The following is a 20,000-nucleotide window of genomic DNA, read 5'->3' on the forward strand; positions in this document are numbered from 1 at the left end:
GAAAAAGCACACATCGGTTGCTGAAAGTAGAAAAACTGAATCCCAGAACCCAAATACTTCTATCTGGACTCATAATACTACTACTTTCTGAGTAGAACCTGAATTTTTCCACTCTGGGTCTACATGAAAAGTAGGTTGGACCTAACCTGACAGCCACTGAGACGCTTTGGTGAATCAGCAGATTGTCAGCACCAGGACCAGACGGTGCCGAGGAGGGGCCTTCAGATGATGTAGTCTCAGAGAGCAGGCGTAACTGCCAGGTATCTCCGAGAAATCCAGAGCAGCTCATTACTCACTTTAGTCTGACCACAAAAACAGCCAGAGTGCTGCAAGAGCATCAAATCAAGCGTGGACGCCTACAATTGTCCTCACTGAGGAGTCTGCTTCTCGAGTTCCAGCTGAACAGAGAACGATGAGTCACGGTGAGGCAGCAGGATTAGCAGGGATGTCATTTGGCTCAACGGGAGACTGAGCAAATATCTTCTAAGAATCAAAAGTCCTGTCTTTACAGTGAAACGTCACCGTGTTGTAGACCAACATCCGATATCAACAACTGAGTTTCATCAGAAACGCCAATGCTGATTATCAGGGGTGTGTGACTGACATGGGCATGAGAGGCCAAAGTCAATCGCTAAAAGTTCTCATCAGCTTTCCTCAACTTGTTTCAAGCACAGCCAAGATTTTATAAATACGAGGGTATGCTTCATTCTTGAAGTCAAATCCATCCTTCGATACGATTATCGATATAGCGCAGCTATTTGATTTGACTTCATTATCGACATTTATTACTTTTAAATTAATGCTCAAACTCATTGATTCAACAAAAACAGCCAAATATTATATTTATGTTCAATTTGTTGAACACTGATATATTAACAGGAAAATTAATTGCATTTGGTTCAAAGCATTTAATGCAGAAACCAAAAGTGTGCCAAACGTTTTTAAAAACATTGATATTAATCTTTGTATTGATTTTTATGCACAGCCCTACTAAAAATTAACACCAACATCGCTCAGGTAAAGCGAACATTTACCACAAAATAAAAATTTGACAATATGAACGTTTTGTATCAAGACTATTATAATGGAACTTCATTTAAATTCTGCATAATTAATATATCCACGCATATGTTTTTCCGTGTTGCATCATATCAGTCAGAAATGAATTACAGTGTTTCAACCCAAACACGCCGTGGATCCAAATGATGTTATTTAAAGTTGAATGTAAAACACATTTTACATTGTTAAAGGTTCTTACTGCAAATGTTTGCTGCGCTTACGCTATAAAGTAGAAAAAAAGAACCATGATGGAGAAGGCTCCATCATCCAGCTAAATTTTCACTTATGTAGCATTAGCCAGTCTGTAGCTCACTGCTAACGGCTGTTGGGGGAGACGACTACTACTCCTGTCTCCTACTGCTTGCATGAGCCTCAAAGAAAATCCACCAACATCTGGGCAGCCAAAAAGTTTTAAATAGTGCAGTAACCGACTAGGTTTGCAACATTACTTCAATATAAGACAGAATATTAATGCCGAATCAGGTCAGGGTTCTCATTAAGACCAGTGTCTGTTCTTCCGTGCCCCATCGGAGTTAGCGGATGAAGACGAAGGAAAGGGAACTAAAGAAAACTGATGTTTCTTAGCTGGAGCACAGAACGTGTAATATTCTAACCCAACATGGCCATTCTACAGGGACCTGGCACCGCTACGTGTGATTGGATGAGACTAACCAGAACTGAAACGTGGGGAGCTGTGGACTCTGAAGGCCCTTCACAGTCACTCAGCTCTGGGTTATGGTAAAGTGGGAGCGAGCTCATTAATACAGTAATACTCATTGTCTCTGGTGCATTAGCAACGCAGAAAGAAAGACTGAAGTGAAGTAGCAGCTGGTTAGAACATTTCCTCTTTAAAGCTAGAATCAATAAACCTCTGACTCTCCATTCCTCTCGTTTTTATCTAAATGGAACCGATATTTAGTTAAGCAGTTTATGAATCCATATTGTTGCTATGCAAGGGTCTGGGTCCTGCTGTAGCGTAGTATTCAGCATCTAACCAAAACTTAATACTTGTGTAGCCGGAGACTACGTATGCCACGTCTGCCTGGTTCTGTCTGACACAATGTATCTGTACCCACTTGGCTTCCTTCATGCTAACAAAGGTCCTGCTAAGAAGCAGCAAAGCAGAGAGAATGTATACTGTATTACGTACAGTACATGCACTAGAAAGGGTTCCTGGGACTCATTTAAACAGATAAGTGGTTCTGTTAAAGTCACCTATGCTGCTTCAGCTGAGCTTAGAAAAATAAAATAGAGTCATCATCAGGGAGCCAACACACTGACCAACTTGGCCATCATTTTTCAGAGCACTTTGAAGACACTTCATCTCTGGATTCTTAAGTTGTTGCACCTCAACACCAACAGTGAGACCTTATGCATGCTCCCTGATGGGACAAGTTTTTCAAACAGGTGGAGAGGTAAACCGCGCTCAGATATCTCCTAAATTCAGCACATTAAATCTGTGAACTTCATTCTTTGCTGAGTTTAAGCTAGGGCCGGACAATAAGTCATTAATCTATATCCATCGATAGACGTGTGGTGCAATTGAAAATAAACGGTCAATAAAAACTCCAATAGAAGAACAGTTTTCCTTCCTTTTGCATTCTAGACCATCATGGAGGTTAATTGTGTAGTCTTTATATCCTCCCAACCAATCAGAGAACCAGGAATGCTCAGTCACCAAGCTCCGCCCCCTTCAAAGATTTCAGAGAAGATGTTCTTTTTTCTTTTTTTAAAACTTACAGGTTTTGGTAAATAGTTGGTTGAATACAGGGTTGAGTTTAAATTCAGTGTTTGTCTAAAAATAAGTTATTAAACAACAGCGTAAAATGGCCTGCCCTTAAAATATGTGTTTTGAACTTAAGATGATTTCTATTTTATCAATTTATTTATTTATATATATATATATATATATATATATATATATATATATATATATATATATATATATATATATATATATCTCAAACAGACAATCCTCCCAGTTAGCCTCCCTCACCCCGCCGACACCTACAGCACAGCCTCGTCCATCGCTACCAATCTAGTCAACAGCAGAGGGAGGAAGTCTGTAAAAACATCCACCGCTCAACAGCCTGAGGGAGAGGAGCTGTCCAGGTGGTGGAAGTCCAGACGGCCCGCAGTTCCTCTGCACTGGCAGATCAGGAAACTATTTAATGCTCTATACGCAGAACATCCCATTGATTCCTTTTACCAAACACAGGCACGTATGGCCAGGGCCTACTTAAAGTGCTGGTAGGCCCCGGGCCTAAGGGGTCTGGCAGGCCCTTCCCCATTCACTGAAACACAAACTGTGATGATGGCAGCAAACTATCAGCGTCATAATTTAAATCATTTAATAAACCAACCAGTAAAACACTGCAAAGGAAACCATGAACAGTTTAAAGTAGAAGCTTTTTCTCCACATACCCTGAGATCTATTTACAAGATTACAAGCACACCATTTAAACAGCACAGCTATAGTGACATGGCCTGAATGCCAGAAATCACAGATTCATTTTTTACAGCACTAGTGGTCATTTTATCAAAAGTAAGCTGAGAGAGGGGGAAGATATGCAGCAAAGAACAGTCATGTTTTTGAGAGGAAGTCAGAGTACCCAGAGAGAACCCACACATGCACAGGGAGAACATGCACACTCCATGCAGAAACACCTACCAGGGCAAGGGTAGGACTTGAACCCAAGACCTTCTTGCTGCAAGGCAACAGCGCTACCCACAGTGCCACTGTGCAGCATGAAAAAATGCACATTCCTTTTAAATCATTTTACAACTAAAACTTTCAAAGACCTGAACAGGGTGCTGGACATCAATAAATATAGCACTCTTACCTTTTTAGAAGTGTGTTTTCTCTAGTCTTCTTTGCAGCAAAAGCCATGACTATATACTTTAAATCCAATGAAGTAACATCGTTTCTTCCACACATCATACACACTTTCCTTACTAAAGCTCCACAAAGGAACAGAATATTTTAACCTGTCTCTTGTCTCTCTAAAACAATCTGTTCTCCCTATATCTAGAACAGGGAGAGACCAATCAGATCATTTTTAACTGATTGTTTTTAGGGTTTTCTCCCACCTATTTCAACTATTTCCATAAATCTGGGAACTTTACTAGAATGTTTACATTAGAAAAGTGGTTTTTTTTAAAAAAGGTGAAAATGGTTTGTATCAGTGATAAAAAAGACTGACTGCTTGTTGTGTTAAAACAAGCAGTTTTAACACAACAAGGTGAAGAAGACTCCAGTTGGAGAAGGCTGGGGTTAAAAAGACCCCAAACACAAATCTGGGTCAAAAACAAGAACACATTTAATTACTATTTCTTTTACTGGGAACTGCAGGTTCAACAAGAAAACAACTGAAGAACCGGCCTCTTTTTTTAGTAAAGCCTTAATGCTGCAGGGCAGATTACTTCAGAGGAAGTGAATTATACACCGTTATAAAGGCCAAACTTAATAACTCCTCCTCCCTGGTCCTCCTGTCCGCTCCCAGCCTGCCGTCCACCTGCGCTGGCTGCATCTCCTCCTTCTCTCCTTCAACAGGATTATCTTCACTGACAGTTGTTTTAAAACCTCGCTGCAGTTTCTAGTCATTCTTAAACCTCCTAAGGAGTTTATTTTTTATTTTTTCTGAGCACCGCTCTCAGATTTCTTTCCCGACAGCCGTCAGTCATTCACAGCGGAAGTACACAGCCAAAAACTAGCTCTTCACGTTGTGATGGGTCCACCATGGATCATAAATCAGTGAGCCCACGTGGGTCGTTTTTAATTTGGGGAAATCAGCGACCACAGACCTGCATCTAAAGTCACAGACATGTGTCTAAAGATCAAAAAGAACGACTTTGACAACTCTTATTACTCCCTGGAAGCTTAAAGTGGTATAGTCACCGTTTACCCCCATCCTGTCTTCCACAGCATTAAACTTCACGGCTTGGAGACGATCAGAACGCAACTCTGGCTCAAACACGCAGTTTGAAACTCAAATGCAACCGGGACGTTTCAGAATCTGTCAAAATCCGTCCTAAGGGCTCAGTCGGCCATAACATTTCCAAACTAGGGTCACTTTAGCCTATACACCAGGGGTCACCAACATGGTGCCCACCAGCACCAAGCAGCCCCCCAGGACCACATGTGGGGGCCCACGAAACACTTCTAAAAACAGCACAATGCACCAGTGAGTGGATCTAAAACTTTATTTTATTCCGTTACTCTTCCTGTTTATTCACACTAGCATTTATATAGATTTATAAACAACAATATCTACAACCAAGCATGAACAATATGCTTATTTGACATAAAGTTAGGATGAACTCTGACTCTTGTAGTTCAAAGGTCAGTACTAGTAGCCCTTCATATGACCACACCAATGAATTGGCTCTCAGTTTGAAAAAGGCTGGTGACCCCTGCTATGCACCATCGCCACAGTCACCCAGTCACACTCACAAATATGCACAGTCCCTTGCCCAGGGGCACATCAGCATGTGACAGGGGGATAGTTTGAATCCCACAATGTTTGCATTGCAAGACAAGTCCTGCTCCCACTGATTGAGAATCAGAAAAACTTTATGAATCCCATGAAGGGCTACAACCTTTCATACAAAACGGTCAGAAATGTAAACAAGACACTTAATTCAAGTTTAAGAGCCTGACTGCAGAAGGCAGAAAAGATTTAGAATAGAGAGTGAGCCACAGTCCCAGCCTCGGTCATTGACCTAAATAGAAATGAAAGTGGGCTTTTCTTTCAGTTTGCCCTTTGCATGTCCCAAAGCTCTGGACCTGCACACTCAGTGGCCAGTTTAGAGGCTCCTCTCAGCGTCCACCTTCAGGCTGGACCGCTGCTGATGTCCTCTGTCCTCTGTCCTCTGTCCTCTGCACAGTCCTGGCCCAGCTTCGCTCTCTCTGGTCCGATAGAGGATGGAAAGCAGAGCAAAGTCGAAACCACCAAACTGGAGTAAGTCGTTGTTCTGATCCAACAAACACAAAGCCCAGGCAGATGCTGCAGACAGGCGATCAGGTAACCCGCCATGCAGCGCCGTTCGCACTTTGCTGCCTCTCAGCAGGAAGAGGAACTCGGTCGTGTCTTTCCTCCATTATCTTTGCTGTGAAGCTACTTTAAAAACAACGCGACGGGCTCGTTAAAAGCCAACTGCGTGCGTCTGTCTGAACGCGCTGGTGAAGTTAATAAGATCTGCCGGCCATAAAACATTTCTTAGTAAACTTTGAAAGTGGCGGAAACTGCCTGCTAACCGCGACGCTACGCGGCGCAGCTCGCTTCTCCGGCGGTTCCGCTCACGGCCATAAAGCTGCACTTAAAGGCAATACGCTGGAGTTTAAATCCACTAAATGAACCATTTGTGTTGTGACAACTAAGCAGAGGACAGAAATGGAAACAGCGGGTTGGTTTTTTGTTTTTTTTTGTTGTTTTTTTCTTCTTCTAAGAGGATTGTGCAACGCAGAGGGTCGAGGGAGGATGTTCCTTCCCCGTTATAGAAGAAAAGAAGCAGGTGGCGAGAAAACAAAAGGCGCTTCTCGTTATAACAGCGAGCAGCCAGGCGTTTCTTCTGAGTTCTGAATAAAACCCAAATAAATAAATAAAAGGACCTAGAGAGACAACCGACCTGCGTGCGTTATGTCGGACAGGTCGTAGTTCCTGGCGCTGCGAGGAAACTCCTTGAGCTTTCTGTTGGCCAGGTTGAGAGCCCCGCTGGCTGCAGCCTCCTCCAGAGCCTTCTCCACGCTCCGGCTGGCCGCTACTGTGGCCGGCAGCTGGGCTCCATCCCCAGCAGCCATAGAACGGACGGGTCTGCCTCCTCTTCTACTTTGTTTGCCGCGGCCGCCCCGATCTCATAGCCCGCGGGCTCGTGGACAGTCCACACACCGAGTCTCGCTGGTTTCAAACTCCCTGAAAAGTGGAAAAAAAACAAACAAACCAAAACCGACTGTCGGCGTCAGTTGCGTCGGCTTCGTTTCACACGACCGAGCTGCTGAGTGCTGCTGCGCGCGTCCCACCCGCGAGCCAGGGAGGCACGAGCTGTCAATCTTTCAGGAAGTCGCATCAAGCTACAAGCATTTCACGACTGTGCTCCAGGAATTCATTTTCCTTCAAAGTAAAAGCATTTAACTAGAAAACTACGCGCGCTCCTTCAGTACATCATCTGTGAGCTAATCTGGTCTCTGAATATGGCTTTTTTTCTAACAGTGGATCAAATACCGTTCTTCTGTGGACCATGGAATACTTAGTAGGTTATTTAATGATTCATTGCTGTCAGAAAAAAGGAATATACTAATTCATCACTTTTTCATTTGTTTTAGGACTCGGCTTGATCAGAAGTTACACCCTAGTGAGGAAGGTCGCAAGGCAGAAAGACTGTCAGATGCCCTCGGTTGTGCTACAGTTTACTGAACAGTTAACTCTAAAAGAACACGTTCATAAATAGATTGTATAGATTACAGTGTGTGACACTGGTTGAGATACAAACTGTCAGAAGTGATGATATAACCCTTAATGCCCATAACTTTCAGTATGTTTAATATACGAGCTAACCACACTGGGAACCAAGCTCTGTGCTGCTCAATGAATTCAAACTGAGAACTTGGAATATGTGACTGTCAAGTACCAGACTCCAGAATAGTGAGTTCACTGGTTGCTATGGTCACACATTTTCTTAGGGGCAGCTCACAGCTCTACAGTTAACGTCAGACAAATAAACAGAATTATTGAAAATGGTTTACGTCTCTGCCAGTCACAGTTCAAAAATTAAAAGTAGAAAAAATGTTGAAGTGCATGAAAGGTCTACTTGCGCTCACACAAGGAAATAATGTCTTCCTTAAAATATAGGTTAAAGAGACCCAGCAGTTGCATAAACTTGGCAAAAAAAATCGTATTTTGCAGACAGATTGTGTGGATTTTACGACATAAATTATTTCTAGAGGTTTTAATGGTTTCTGATTCACATTTGCAGGATGCTAATGTTTCAACATGTCTCAAAACAAAGAACTCCAATATGAACAGGTTGAACTCTATTTAAACATGCATGTATTTGACTAAGGTTATGACAACCATATTGGTTTTCTCAGTTTTCAGTAATGAAGGTCCAGTTTATAAAATAAGAAAATAGATTTGGGAGTTTTTTTGTCAACATAAAATAGCTCATTGTAGGTTTTTGGATGAAACACTTGGTATAAACAAATAATTCTTTTTAACTTTAGAGTTCTCTTCCTTAGGATTTATGTAGCAGTGTGAGGGGCTACCAATCTAAATCACCAGATTAACTGATCATCAGCCTACTCTACAACAGCACAGGTTTAAGTTTGCCACCCTGAAGCATACAGGTGAGTGCTAACGCAATGCTAAGAATGGAAGCTATGAGCAATGGCTTCATAGAAGTAACTGTTGCTGCCCATCTGTCTGGGAAAGATCGTAAGAGCATTTAAAAGCAGCTCAAGGACTTTTATTGTGAAGGGAAAAAGAGAATTCACAAGTGGGAAAACATTTAACACAAATATTCTTAGGAAATTAAATGAAACCCAGGGTTATAGTGTTGCACCGATACTGATACCAGTATTGGCCGGGGCGCCGATATCGCACTAAAATGGTGGTATCGGTATCGGTGAGTACCAACAAATAGGGCACAGATACCATTTTGATGTTTTTATGTCACTTGAACGCAGCCTTCTCTCTCCCGACACTCACTAGTTCTACTGGATTCACTTTGTATTAGTCTTTTTTCCTGCTTTAATAAGGTAGCAGCTTGACAAAGCCATGATAGCAATTATTTTACATTCAAGTTGTATGCTGTTCTTCATATATACACACACACATAAATTTCAAAGTAATGGTATCGGTATCGGCCGATACTGCACAGCCAGGTATCGGGTATCGGTATCGGGGCCAAAAAATGGCATCGGTGCAACACTAGTTACAACACAATGTTTAAAGAAATCATCGAACATCAGAAACCACCATGCTGAATGCTATAAAAAACTCTTTAAAAAGAAAAAGGCATACAACTTAGGTTTGAAAACTTGCGTGTCGTTGAACGACAAGATCTATAGAACAATGTCCTTGGGACAGATGAGACTGAGCATACCAAATCTCAGCACAGCAGCAAAAACTACCTATATCAATGGTCAGGCATGTTGGTGGAGGGGTGATGACCCTCCATGCAGTAAACCCGAGAACTAATTGGGTGTACTACATGCTTCCTCTTCTCAGTGGAAATGTGAGATGAATAAAAGTTTCCAGATTTTTTTATGAACATTATTATTATTATTATTATTATTATTATTATTATTATTATTATGATAGTCATGAGCGGAAACCGACTGCCTCAGTGTGTCAGGCTTGACTGTGTGTTTGGGAAGGGTGCAGCCAGCGCGAGGGTTCGAGGAGGTGTGGGCGTGGCTGCAGTGAAGATGAAGCGACATGAAAGTGGGCGGGGCTTGTGCTGATTTCACTGACAAATTCTGTTATAGCACTATTTATTTTCTTTGACTCCCACCATGCTGCTGCGGCCCTTAGAGCAGGGTTCATTATCAGGTAGCGATGGGAAGTGTTGCTGTCAAATGCGGCTGAACACACGCGTCTGAAGCGCTGGATTTGTGCAAATGCAGCGTCAGCAGGACTGCATTGTCCCCCAGGGCTCCCGAGAGGTTTGTTCTTATTCCTCCATTCATTCACGAACAGACGACTACGCCACCACGCACACGCACGCACGCACGCACAAAAACAGATGCCTTCTTTCTGAACAATGCCTTCTGTAGCTGATCATCCTAACCGCTTCCATCGCTTGGGGACACATTAGACATCACAGACGATATGCACTTTACATCCTAAAATAGTGATTATTATTTACATAAACGATCTAAAAAAAAATCTTACTCTGGTTTAGAATAAACCTGTTAAATACTGTGATTACACCATGGGATTTTAGGTTTCTCTAAAGAAACCAAGAGTTGATAAATGAGTTCATCTGGTTAAGTCCATTCTTGTTCACCATCAGCATCTTTCAGTATCATGCAGGTTCTTCCCATTTAACATCAGGGAGTGCAACCACCAGAATGCAAATATGGACAAATATTCGATATATAGAGAGTGGGGTGAAAAATCTCATATCCAGAAAGAAGGGATTTGAACAAAATTAGTGGTAGTACAGTTATTGATACCACTAGCAACCCCTTTAAAAGATTTTTTCATTTACAATTTACTTTTTTAAGATGCTCAATGTTTCTTGGAACTTTTCATCAATAATCTCTGACTTCCTGTTTCCCTGGCCTATAGATATGATGCGACACAGAGGTGCCTTTCTTTAAGCCACTGGACTTCAGGTTGGACGAAAAACCATATTTATCCTGTCACCACACCCAATGAGCAGGATGGACATGAAGATGAATTCAGGAAGTAATGCAACTATTCCACTAAGAAATGGGACATTTCTTCAAGAATCAGTTCTCACCAGTCATGTTACATAAACAAACATGATTTCATATGCCCATGTGTGTCAGTAACAGTGTTACTCCAGGGTAATACATGAAAACACACGAAGCCATTAATGGGAGAGTATTTCCTGTAATTGCTCTTTAAACTAACTGTATGTTTTGAACAGAAAAATACAGCTTATTCATTTATTTATTTTTTGCATGTTGAGCATAGAAACATTGACATACATAAAACCACATATTGTAATAATTGTTAGTATTATAAAACATGTTTCATTAAGACCATATTTTGCTTCACTATTTTTTTTAAATGATTACAAATCGTTAACATTAATATTCGTTGCGGCGCTAGTGGCCCTTTTATTGAGAGTGAGCTAACAGGAGAGGGTTGAAGAAATGCAACACACCCAGGCCAGAGTTGAACCTGGGTCAGCCGCTTCGAGCACTGAGGCCCCCGTACATTGGCCGTGCGCTCCCCCTGCGCCACCGGCTGCGCCCAGAACATGTTTTTTTTTTTTTTGCTGCCTGTATGAATGTGTTCATATTAAAAGGTTGAATTTTTAAAATTATTTAGTAAAAACTTAATGTTACTGCAAATGACACTGTTTTACCTACCCCTTATCTGTATCTGTACTTATATGCACTCACAGCTCCACTTTTGCACTCCAGAGAGTACAATAAAAGTAACCCCCCCCCCCCCCACACACACACACACACACACACACACACACACACACACCTCCATCCGTTCCTCCCTCCGACCACAGAATCTCATTGGACCATCTGTCAAATTCTTCGTGGACTAGACATCCAGCTGCAAGAGGGACCATTGTATGTGAATGTTTGTGTTTTAATGTTGTATGTGTGTGCGTGCACGTGTGTGTGTCTGTGGAGGGGGGGTTAACTGAGTGTACTTTTAAAAATCCATTAACAGCCACCGTTTAACCCCATCTGTCTGCTGTACTTCTACAGATTATAGTAAAATCCCAATGCCCTCCTCAGCATTACCCATTTTTTTCCCACCCCATAAAATCTCCAGCAGAGTAGAGGAGTTCAGTGCATGCTTTGTGTTGTCAGACTTTATAACTTGACATGTTGTCAGTGAGGATATCAGGTTCACTGGTAACTGGAGCTTCTTAAAAAATAGCATCAGGAGTACCACAGTGCACAAGTAAAATGTGTAAACTCACTAAGTACCCTGTTGGATGACACATTTATCTGTGGTCACAACTAATTCCAAACAAACTCATGAGGACTCATATTAAAATACAAAAGTCAGATTTTAATTTGTTGGCCCAATCAGAACCAAATTTAGGAAAACGTGGGCCCCTGGACTAGAGCCAGTCTTAAAGCCTCACCCAAACAAAATCCCGCTACACATACAAATTATAATCACTTGCTAATTAAACTGGGGACACTATGCCATTTTCTGCTCAATTTTACCACTGATTCAGAGTCTGGAAAAGCCTGAATCAGTCTGCACTAGTTGGGGACAGTTGGCAGAGCCTGTAGGTACAAGAACCTGTGTGAAAACTGGAGTCTTATCGCTTGATAGTAGCTACAACACCATTTAGACTAACTATCCATGCATTGTCCATACCCACTCATCATTCATCAGAGAGCAAAAACGAGACCGTTTTTATCTGTGATCTACAGCCAATTGGAGTGAAAATAATTGAATATGCAGATATTAGCAATTAGATAAAAACTAATAATAAGGTGCAACTAATGAAAAGTAGATGGTCATTGTTATTGAAGTTCCAGTTGTCTGATAGAAGCAGTTCAGAAAGTTAACTGAGAGGGTGTGTCTGATGATGTTCAGGGCCCTTTTCCTGCAAAGACTCTGAAATGGATCGTAGACAGCTCCCCTCACTATCATCTGCAGGGTAAACCTATCTGTCATGCCTACCATGCTGAGATAAAGTACAACACGTCACATCATCCTTATTTAATAATTAATGATGTAAAGATTTGCAAATTCGGAATCTTGAGAGCTGCTGTGCTGAGATCTTGAGAGTCAATCTAGAACTGGAGGACAATTTAGGCTTTAAAACTTTATTTAAAAAAAAATCAACCCTTTAATTTTCAACTTTCTGTCGTGTATTTAAGATGTATGTTCTTTGTGTTCCCCTAATAGTATGGATAGATTAATACATAAAGTCTGAACAGAAGAGAGGAGTGACCTTAGTTGTACCCGTAGTGGGAAGAACGGGTCACATCATTTCCTGTGTGTCATGTGACTCGCTGTTGTTTCTCTTCCCTTGCTGCAACTGTAGTCACATTTTGTCTCAAGAGTACTATAACTATAAGTTGACAAGTGTATGTGTTAGTGTTTTTTGCATGCTTTATTAGATATTTTGTGGGATATTCAGAAAATATCCTACAATCCTAGAAACGCGCTTATATGATTTTAGAGCCTGGTAAAAGTCCTTTTTTTACACATTTAAACCATGGAGGCTGATTGAGGGTGTACTTTCTTTTCACAATGACCTGACTGGCTGATAGCCCAGGAGCAGACAAACTGCACATCGATACGACTCCATTTCATTTTCTGTGCCGCTGTGGTTTAAAAACTGAACCAACAGGAACGTATAAGAATAACCAGAACATTGTCTGTCCAGTTTTAAAAAAAAATGTTTCCTGGTAAGATCAAACTATATTTATCTTTTAAAATATTGCAGGTATTCAATTAGCTGCTATCTGCTTAGAACGATTATAATGCAGATAGAAACAAAAAAGGATTTTATAATCTCTCAAATAAAAAGTACATTCATAAATCTCCGTTGGTTTCTGATAGGTCTGCATTTATCTACGAGGCTTTCATATCTGACAGCTCTCATTGGTTCCCTGAGTAAAGAAACCTGGTCCCCAAATGGCTATGGGGACAAAACACAGGCTGAGAAATGTATTTTCAGACAAGGAACTTCTCTGAGTGGTATGGAGGAAGGTGTAGAGCATTTTACTGTGACTAGCGTATTATCTACAATAGACTGAAGCCAGGTAAACAGTCCTGTATGTGTATGAGCCAAGGCGTGGCTGCAGAGGCGGGTAAGAATATGTTTGCACTCATGATGACACCTAAAGCTAAAGCCTGATGAGTACCACATGATTCATAAACTGGCTGTATCTGTAGAGAAGAATAATGGAGATCTGCGTGGAAGGCTGATGAGTCACAGGTGTGGTGGAACAGGAGTTACAGGAACCACGTCCAGCCACCACAGCTGAATCAGCGCAAACAAACAGGAAATGAACAAAACTGGTGGAAGAGGACTAGAGAGGTACTGCCACATTCTCCACATACTCACTTGATTCCCATTCATCATGTGTCTAACTTCAATTTAGCTTTTTTTGTACCAATGTATCAATTTCCAACAAATCATCAACATTATATAATGGGTTTGTGTTTATACTGGTCTTGTTATATTCGAATGCTAAGTGGACTAAACTTAGGCGTTTCTAGTCCTACTGACCACTTTATACAAAAGACACATCCGCTAAGCTGCACTTTCAGACATACACATAGTCATACACTGATGCACAGATTGGTAGGAAACAGATTGGTAGGTGTTGAGTGCTCTGCCCAAAAGCACATCAACATGTGGAAGCTGGAATCAGGCACACACCACTGAGCCACTCCCTCTCAGTGCTGCATTTCAAGAAGGTTCCTTTCTAGGGACTTGAACATGAAATTAAAGGGACAGAGCAAGAGTGATTTAGATCACATCTGTTTGACGAACTCCAGTTTGTTCTTGTTAATAAAGATAGATCTTTATCCTGTATCACAGGGCCAGTTCTTTTTGCTCCACATAAGCTTCCGGCAGGTTCGTCATTACCATGGGAGGAATTTTAATTGATGGTATGAAGATATTTAGCTGACAAGCATCTCTACAAAGACTATTAGTTTCTAACTCCTTCATTTAGGCTAAACTGTAATTATTTCGGAGCTTAACACCTTCTAAATGCTTTCCTCATTGGCATTAATTTGACGTTTAATGCAAAGTGAATAGTTTTGGCGTTAGTTTCACCAGTGCATAAAACGCCTACGAAAGGAATTTTTTTATTTCTTTATTTGCTTCTGGAAGTTTCTGGGTGTTTTTTTTTAACCAAACATTTCTGTTAGAGAAATTAGAGTATTTTTAGCCATACTTCATACACAGCTTCTCTATATAGAGTACTTCGTTCTAACAAAAACAAATAGAATTACTAGACTAAAGCTATTGCAGTGAAATTGTACTTATTCGTAGTTTGACAATACAGATACAGTTGCAACCAAAATATCCAACTCTCTCTGCCTCAAAAGAAATTTTGGTAGTGTGTGTTGTGCACTATTTTAAGTTATTTAATGTATAATAAATAATCTCGGGCTGTTAGGTATTGTCCTTTGAATATCAGCCCATACAGCTGATATTAGGATAATAGTTGAATGGGTGATTCGAGCACTGGCATTCTTTTAAAGGCATACTATGCAACATTTTTCAGTTAATTAATGTGTTCCATACCATTTTGGATGATTAAATGAGTCATTTCAGGTCGAACAAAGGTTTTCTCGGCCGCCCTGGGGGTCTGTGGGGGAAATACCGCACTTGCAAGAGCAAGAGCTCACGGCCCGCACCCACAGAAGTCTTGCTTTACGGGGAGAACTCCATGTGTTTTTGCCCTGCCATTCACTATATGCACGCGCGAAAGCAACAACATAAACATGCAAGCATATCGAGTTTTATTTTTATTATTATTATTATTATTATTATTTTTTTTTTTTTTTTTTTTTATGTTGGCGAGACGCTACCGCGGCAGCCGCGGCGAGGCGGCGGCCGCGGCTTGGCGAGGCGGTGGCGGTAGCGTCTCGCCAACATAAAAAATAATAATAATAATAATAATAATAATAAAACGGACGAGGCGGCTGCGGCAGGGGCCGCGGCTTGGCGAGGCGGCGGCGGCGGCGGCAGCGGCCGCCGCCTCGCCAAGATAGCGCTGCGGGAAGCTTGATGTTCATACCTTCACTGTGTTAGTCATTGTTTGTACTGCCGTTTTTTCCACTTTTCGTTGCGTTCGCCTGTCTGCTAAGCTCAAAACCACCGCGCCTGGCTTGTCGGAGAAACCAGAACAGCTGAGCATCTTTACGACAGTGCACTTTTACTTTCGCCCTCTGGGGGGAGCCTCGCTGGAAAATCAACCCCGGTTGCATAGTATACCTTTAACAGCAAACTCTGCACACATATGGAAAAAAAGTTACAACTTCTCTTCAAGTTCAAGAATTTATTAATAGAAATAAAATGAACATCCAGAGAACACTATTATAGAATGCTGTTTATCTGAATTAACGCTATATTTCATTCAACAAATCTTCTCTACTGTGCTAGTGAAGCTTAACTAAAACTACTAAGCAAAATTAAGATAAAAAGAATCTAAGGATAAGGAACAATGTACACACAAAAGAAACAAAAGACAAATAAAATGGTTGAAAAGCATCATCATAATGATTTAGTGAATCCTGGTTCACTGCAGATTTAAGTTAGAGAACTAAAGCTCATCTTAAAGAACGTGGAATGAGATCAAATTAGCTTAACTAATTTAGAACAACATTTGATATGTGTGTCAACCCATTCACAATGCAAATCCTTAGTTAAACAAAACTTAATTTGAGAAAACAAAATTTTAAAGAATGATTTGTTCAGTAAAAATTTGTATCTTTAGGACACTTGATTTCTATTAATGTAATTATTTCTCTGGGAAATAATTAGACTCGACTTGGTAACTTGCAACAGCTAGGGGGAGCTGTAAGCGGACACAAACACCATTAAATCGACATTAATGCTCCCAATTAATGCTGTAATAACGCTCATAGCACTATCGAACAATGCCGGAGTTAAACAAACAAACATTATGTTTAAAAACTAACCATAATTGTGTTTGCTAGGGCCGTAGCTGTAAGCTATCTGGAAGTTTGCAACGCTATGCTAGTGGACATTTGGTGCAAATTTAAAAATACTTATAAGATCTATTTGGTCGTAATGAATGGACCGGAAAACACAAACATTTATACCCCATCGGTGTACAAAACTGTTATGTAAATAAAGTTTGTTATAACCGTAACTTAAAGCAAAAGCTTGAGTTCCAGAATGCTAGCGGAAGCTAGTCTATAACTCGATCAAGGTTTAAAAACACACATTAAGTAAACCATTCTAAACTTTCCCTGTTTATTTCTCTTCCAAAACCTCTGCCGTTGTCTCTGGTCATAGCGACGGGGCATCCGGTTGCAGTGAATTACTCCGAGCTAAAGCTGGTTATCTCAGTAGTGAGCAGGTGGCTAAGAGGAAAACAGCAGTCGTTTGGGAAACCAGGACTGGGGAAGGGTTGCATTTGGGCTGTGAAAGCGGGAACCCTGCTCGGCTTCCCTGGCGTTGGTGCTTCTTGTGAGGGCCTGTGCAGGTTGCAGCAGGCGACTTCAGATCAGCTCTCCTGTCAGCTTCACCTGGCCACAGGAGAGGAGACCGCTCCACGCCTTCTCAACTCAGTTTTCCTACAACTGCTCAGAAAGGTTACAAGCAGATACCCCCACTTCTTTTGAAATGCAGGACCAGACAAGACACCAGACAATTCCACAGTTGCATTTTTAAAGTTTTATTGCAATGAGACATGGCGACAATCAGAGATTATCTGCAGGAGCCAGCTGGATTGCTGGCCGTGATGAGCGCTGGCTTATTCCTGGGAGAGGTTTAAGGCAGGGTGGCTGAGGGCTGATCAGACTGCAGGCTCAAACGTGATCATGGTCTTCATAGTAATCAGGCATGCAAGGAACTGTCAACCTCTACTGGCAAAAAGCTTTTGATAATCTAGTGAAGAGAGTTTATAAAGGGTGCTTGTGATCGTTGTCTTGCTGGAAAACCCAGTGATCACCAACTTTTAATTTGTTGACAGAAGTCGTTGAGTTTACCTTCAAAATGGCCTGATATCTTTGGAACTTCATAATGCCAGGAACAAGATCCAGATTTTCAGTTCCTGTCACAGAAAACCAGCCCTACAACATTGACTGTAGGGATGGTATTCGTCTGATTACAAGTCTGGACTTTCACACACGACACATACCGCCAGCCTTTATGTACAAACAGTTTCAGTTTGGTTTAATGACTCCATACAACTCTACCACAACGGTAAATTTATCCTAATCCGTCCTTGAATATTCTAGTTGATTTTGGATGTTTCTTGTGGTCAAGAGGGGAGTGTGCCTTGGAGTGCGAACATGATTTCCTCGTCCATGCATTGTACGTCTTAGGGTTACCGCTGACGCACTAGTATCAGCCTTCATCATGCCATCCTGTAGGTGTCTTGCAGTCACACATTGATTTTTCTTATAATCTTGACTAAATTGCCAAGTGCTCTTGATGAAATACTGGGCTTTTTTCCATGGCCAGGCAGGTTTACAGGTGTTCCATAAGTTTTGAAGCATTTCATAATATTCCCAAGGGTGTCTTGAAATTAACTCCTCTCTCAGGAATCTCCTTTGTTTTTCCTTCATTGATAACCCTAATACTTTCATGGGGGCAATTCATATATACACACATCACAGCTGAAGCAAATCAATGCTCGTTATAGACTTCCAAACGACTTGCTTATGACTCAAACCCACTTTAGCCCAGAAAAACTGTCAGCTTTAAAAGCAGTAATATTTTGTAGGGGTTGAATAATTATGGGATGGCTGTCTTGTAGTATAGTGTTGAACATAAAAATGACATCATGGATTACCAAGTTCATAAGGAATTCATCCAAAGCAGAATTCAGCTCTTAAACTAAACTTGAACAGGTAAATCACTGGAAGGTGAGTTGCATAACTCTGATTGCAACTGAAAGTGAATGCAAAGGGGAGTGGAATGAAGCAGCAGCACTTTCAGCTTCACCCTGATGAGGCTGAATATTTCTGCCTTGAGTTGAGTCACTTCCTTGTAAAATGTCATCAGTTGACATTGTCACCAGTTAAGAGAGCTGATAGTCCCGTGATGGCTGTTAGTATTCATAAATAACCTCAGTTGAGCTTCTTGTCTTCAGAAAATCAAACATCTACCTGCATGTTTCAGAACTCTTTGCAGAATGGTAAGAAAAAGTGCTCCACACCACTATTTGACATGCTACATTTTCCCACCAAACCTACTGTCCCTGCTTCCTCTTGTGCCTCAGCCCTGAGTGACATCACAGTTTCTCACGCTCTTTGCCCGACCCCTCTTCCTGTGAGCCCCTCTTGTCTTACATATCCCATGCTTTTGTGTTTTTCCTCCTGTCAGATCCTGACAACCTGAAGCCCATCTCTCTCTGAAGTGCAAACGTCCATAAAATCATTCTACTGAGGCTTGAGGGGAATCTATGGTCCAGCCGATGGTCATAAACAAAGAGGCAGACTAAGGCAGAAAGATCCAGAGGGCTAGGAAAAGGGCTTAGTCCAAAAACATTTCAGAAAGTCAATGTCCAGAAATGAGAGAGCCAAGGCGAGACAAGGAAATCCAGAACACAGGAAGACCAAGGCAGGCAAAGAATGCTGGACATCTGCTCGTTCAGTGTCTTTCAAAAATCTGGCACTAGCTGAAAGTGGAAGTCCCATATATAAAAGCAGAGAAACAGGGAATGGAGAGAGGCTGATTGCATTGACACTGGAGAGACACAAGTACTGCTGTTCACTCTAATTAGGAGATGCAGAGTAAGACACAGTCAGCCGGCCTACCAGAATCATAACATGCTCACCTCTGGCTGTACTGCCTCCTAAGGAGGTACAAAAAAAAGCCAGCCAAGTAGAGCCAGGTCAGGTGGATCCCTTGGAAAAGCAGCAAGTATCTTTGATTGCCCTTACATCAGTTCCACATATTCTAAATAGAAGATTACTCATTTTACACTTCAGGCAATTATAAATGCATGTATCGGTATTAAAATAAATAATATTTAACCTTTAAACTTGCACAATGCTCCTTTAAACTCTCAGTTGCTGCAGGTCAACTTACCCACAGGTCCACGCTGCCCTTAACATTACCTGGTTAAATTAGTATAATAAAAATGAATATTCTCCCAAAATTATTGTTTTTATTTCAGTGTATTATGTGTTATTGTTATAACTCTTCAAAGCTTGAGATATATTATATCTCTTATTTAGAATAATAAATACCAAGAATTAGGAAATTCTGCTAAATATGTAGTAGTATGTTTTACTATTTTTAAACGTATTTTTGGGCTGCAAATATCACATGCTTTCTGTATTGCCTCATGGACACATCCTCCATGGATGTTGAAGGTTTGCAACAAATTAAATCTATATCTTGGAGTCCAGTCTCACTTCCAGCTCTCTTGTGCTGATCCATCCACTAAGATTCCAGATCTGTTATTGTGCTTTGTTCCCTAAAGATCTGGTTTATGATATAGCCTCCATTTATATCTTTGCAGCTAACCATCCATTTCCAATGCAGAAACAGAAAAAAACAATCCCATTTTTAAGGATCATTGTTGTTGTGTGCAC

At 41.1% G+C, this 20,000-nt stretch overlaps 1 protein-coding gene across 1 annotated transcript in view; it reads right to left on the reverse strand.

Moving 5' to 3' along the window:
- Positions 1-7,105, reverse strand: part of lrch4 (leucine-rich repeats and calponin homology (CH) domain containing 4) — a 59,988-nt gene extending 52,883 nt beyond the window's left edge. The window contains 1 exon segment of the mRNA XM_036146114.1: positions 6,688-7,105. Within this exon segment, the coding sequence (XP_036002007.1) occupies positions 6,688-6,859 (172 nt within the window). The 5' untranslated portion in view covers positions 6,860-7,105.
- Positions 7,106-20,000: the final 12,895 nt, after the last annotated feature.

Source organism: Fundulus heteroclitus, chromosome 14 (assembly GCF_011125445.2).
Source record: "Fundulus heteroclitus isolate FHET01 chromosome 14, MU-UCD_Fhet_4.1, whole genome shotgun sequence".
NCBI classification, from domain to species: Eukaryota; Metazoa; Chordata; class Actinopteri; order Cyprinodontiformes; family Fundulidae; genus Fundulus; species Fundulus heteroclitus.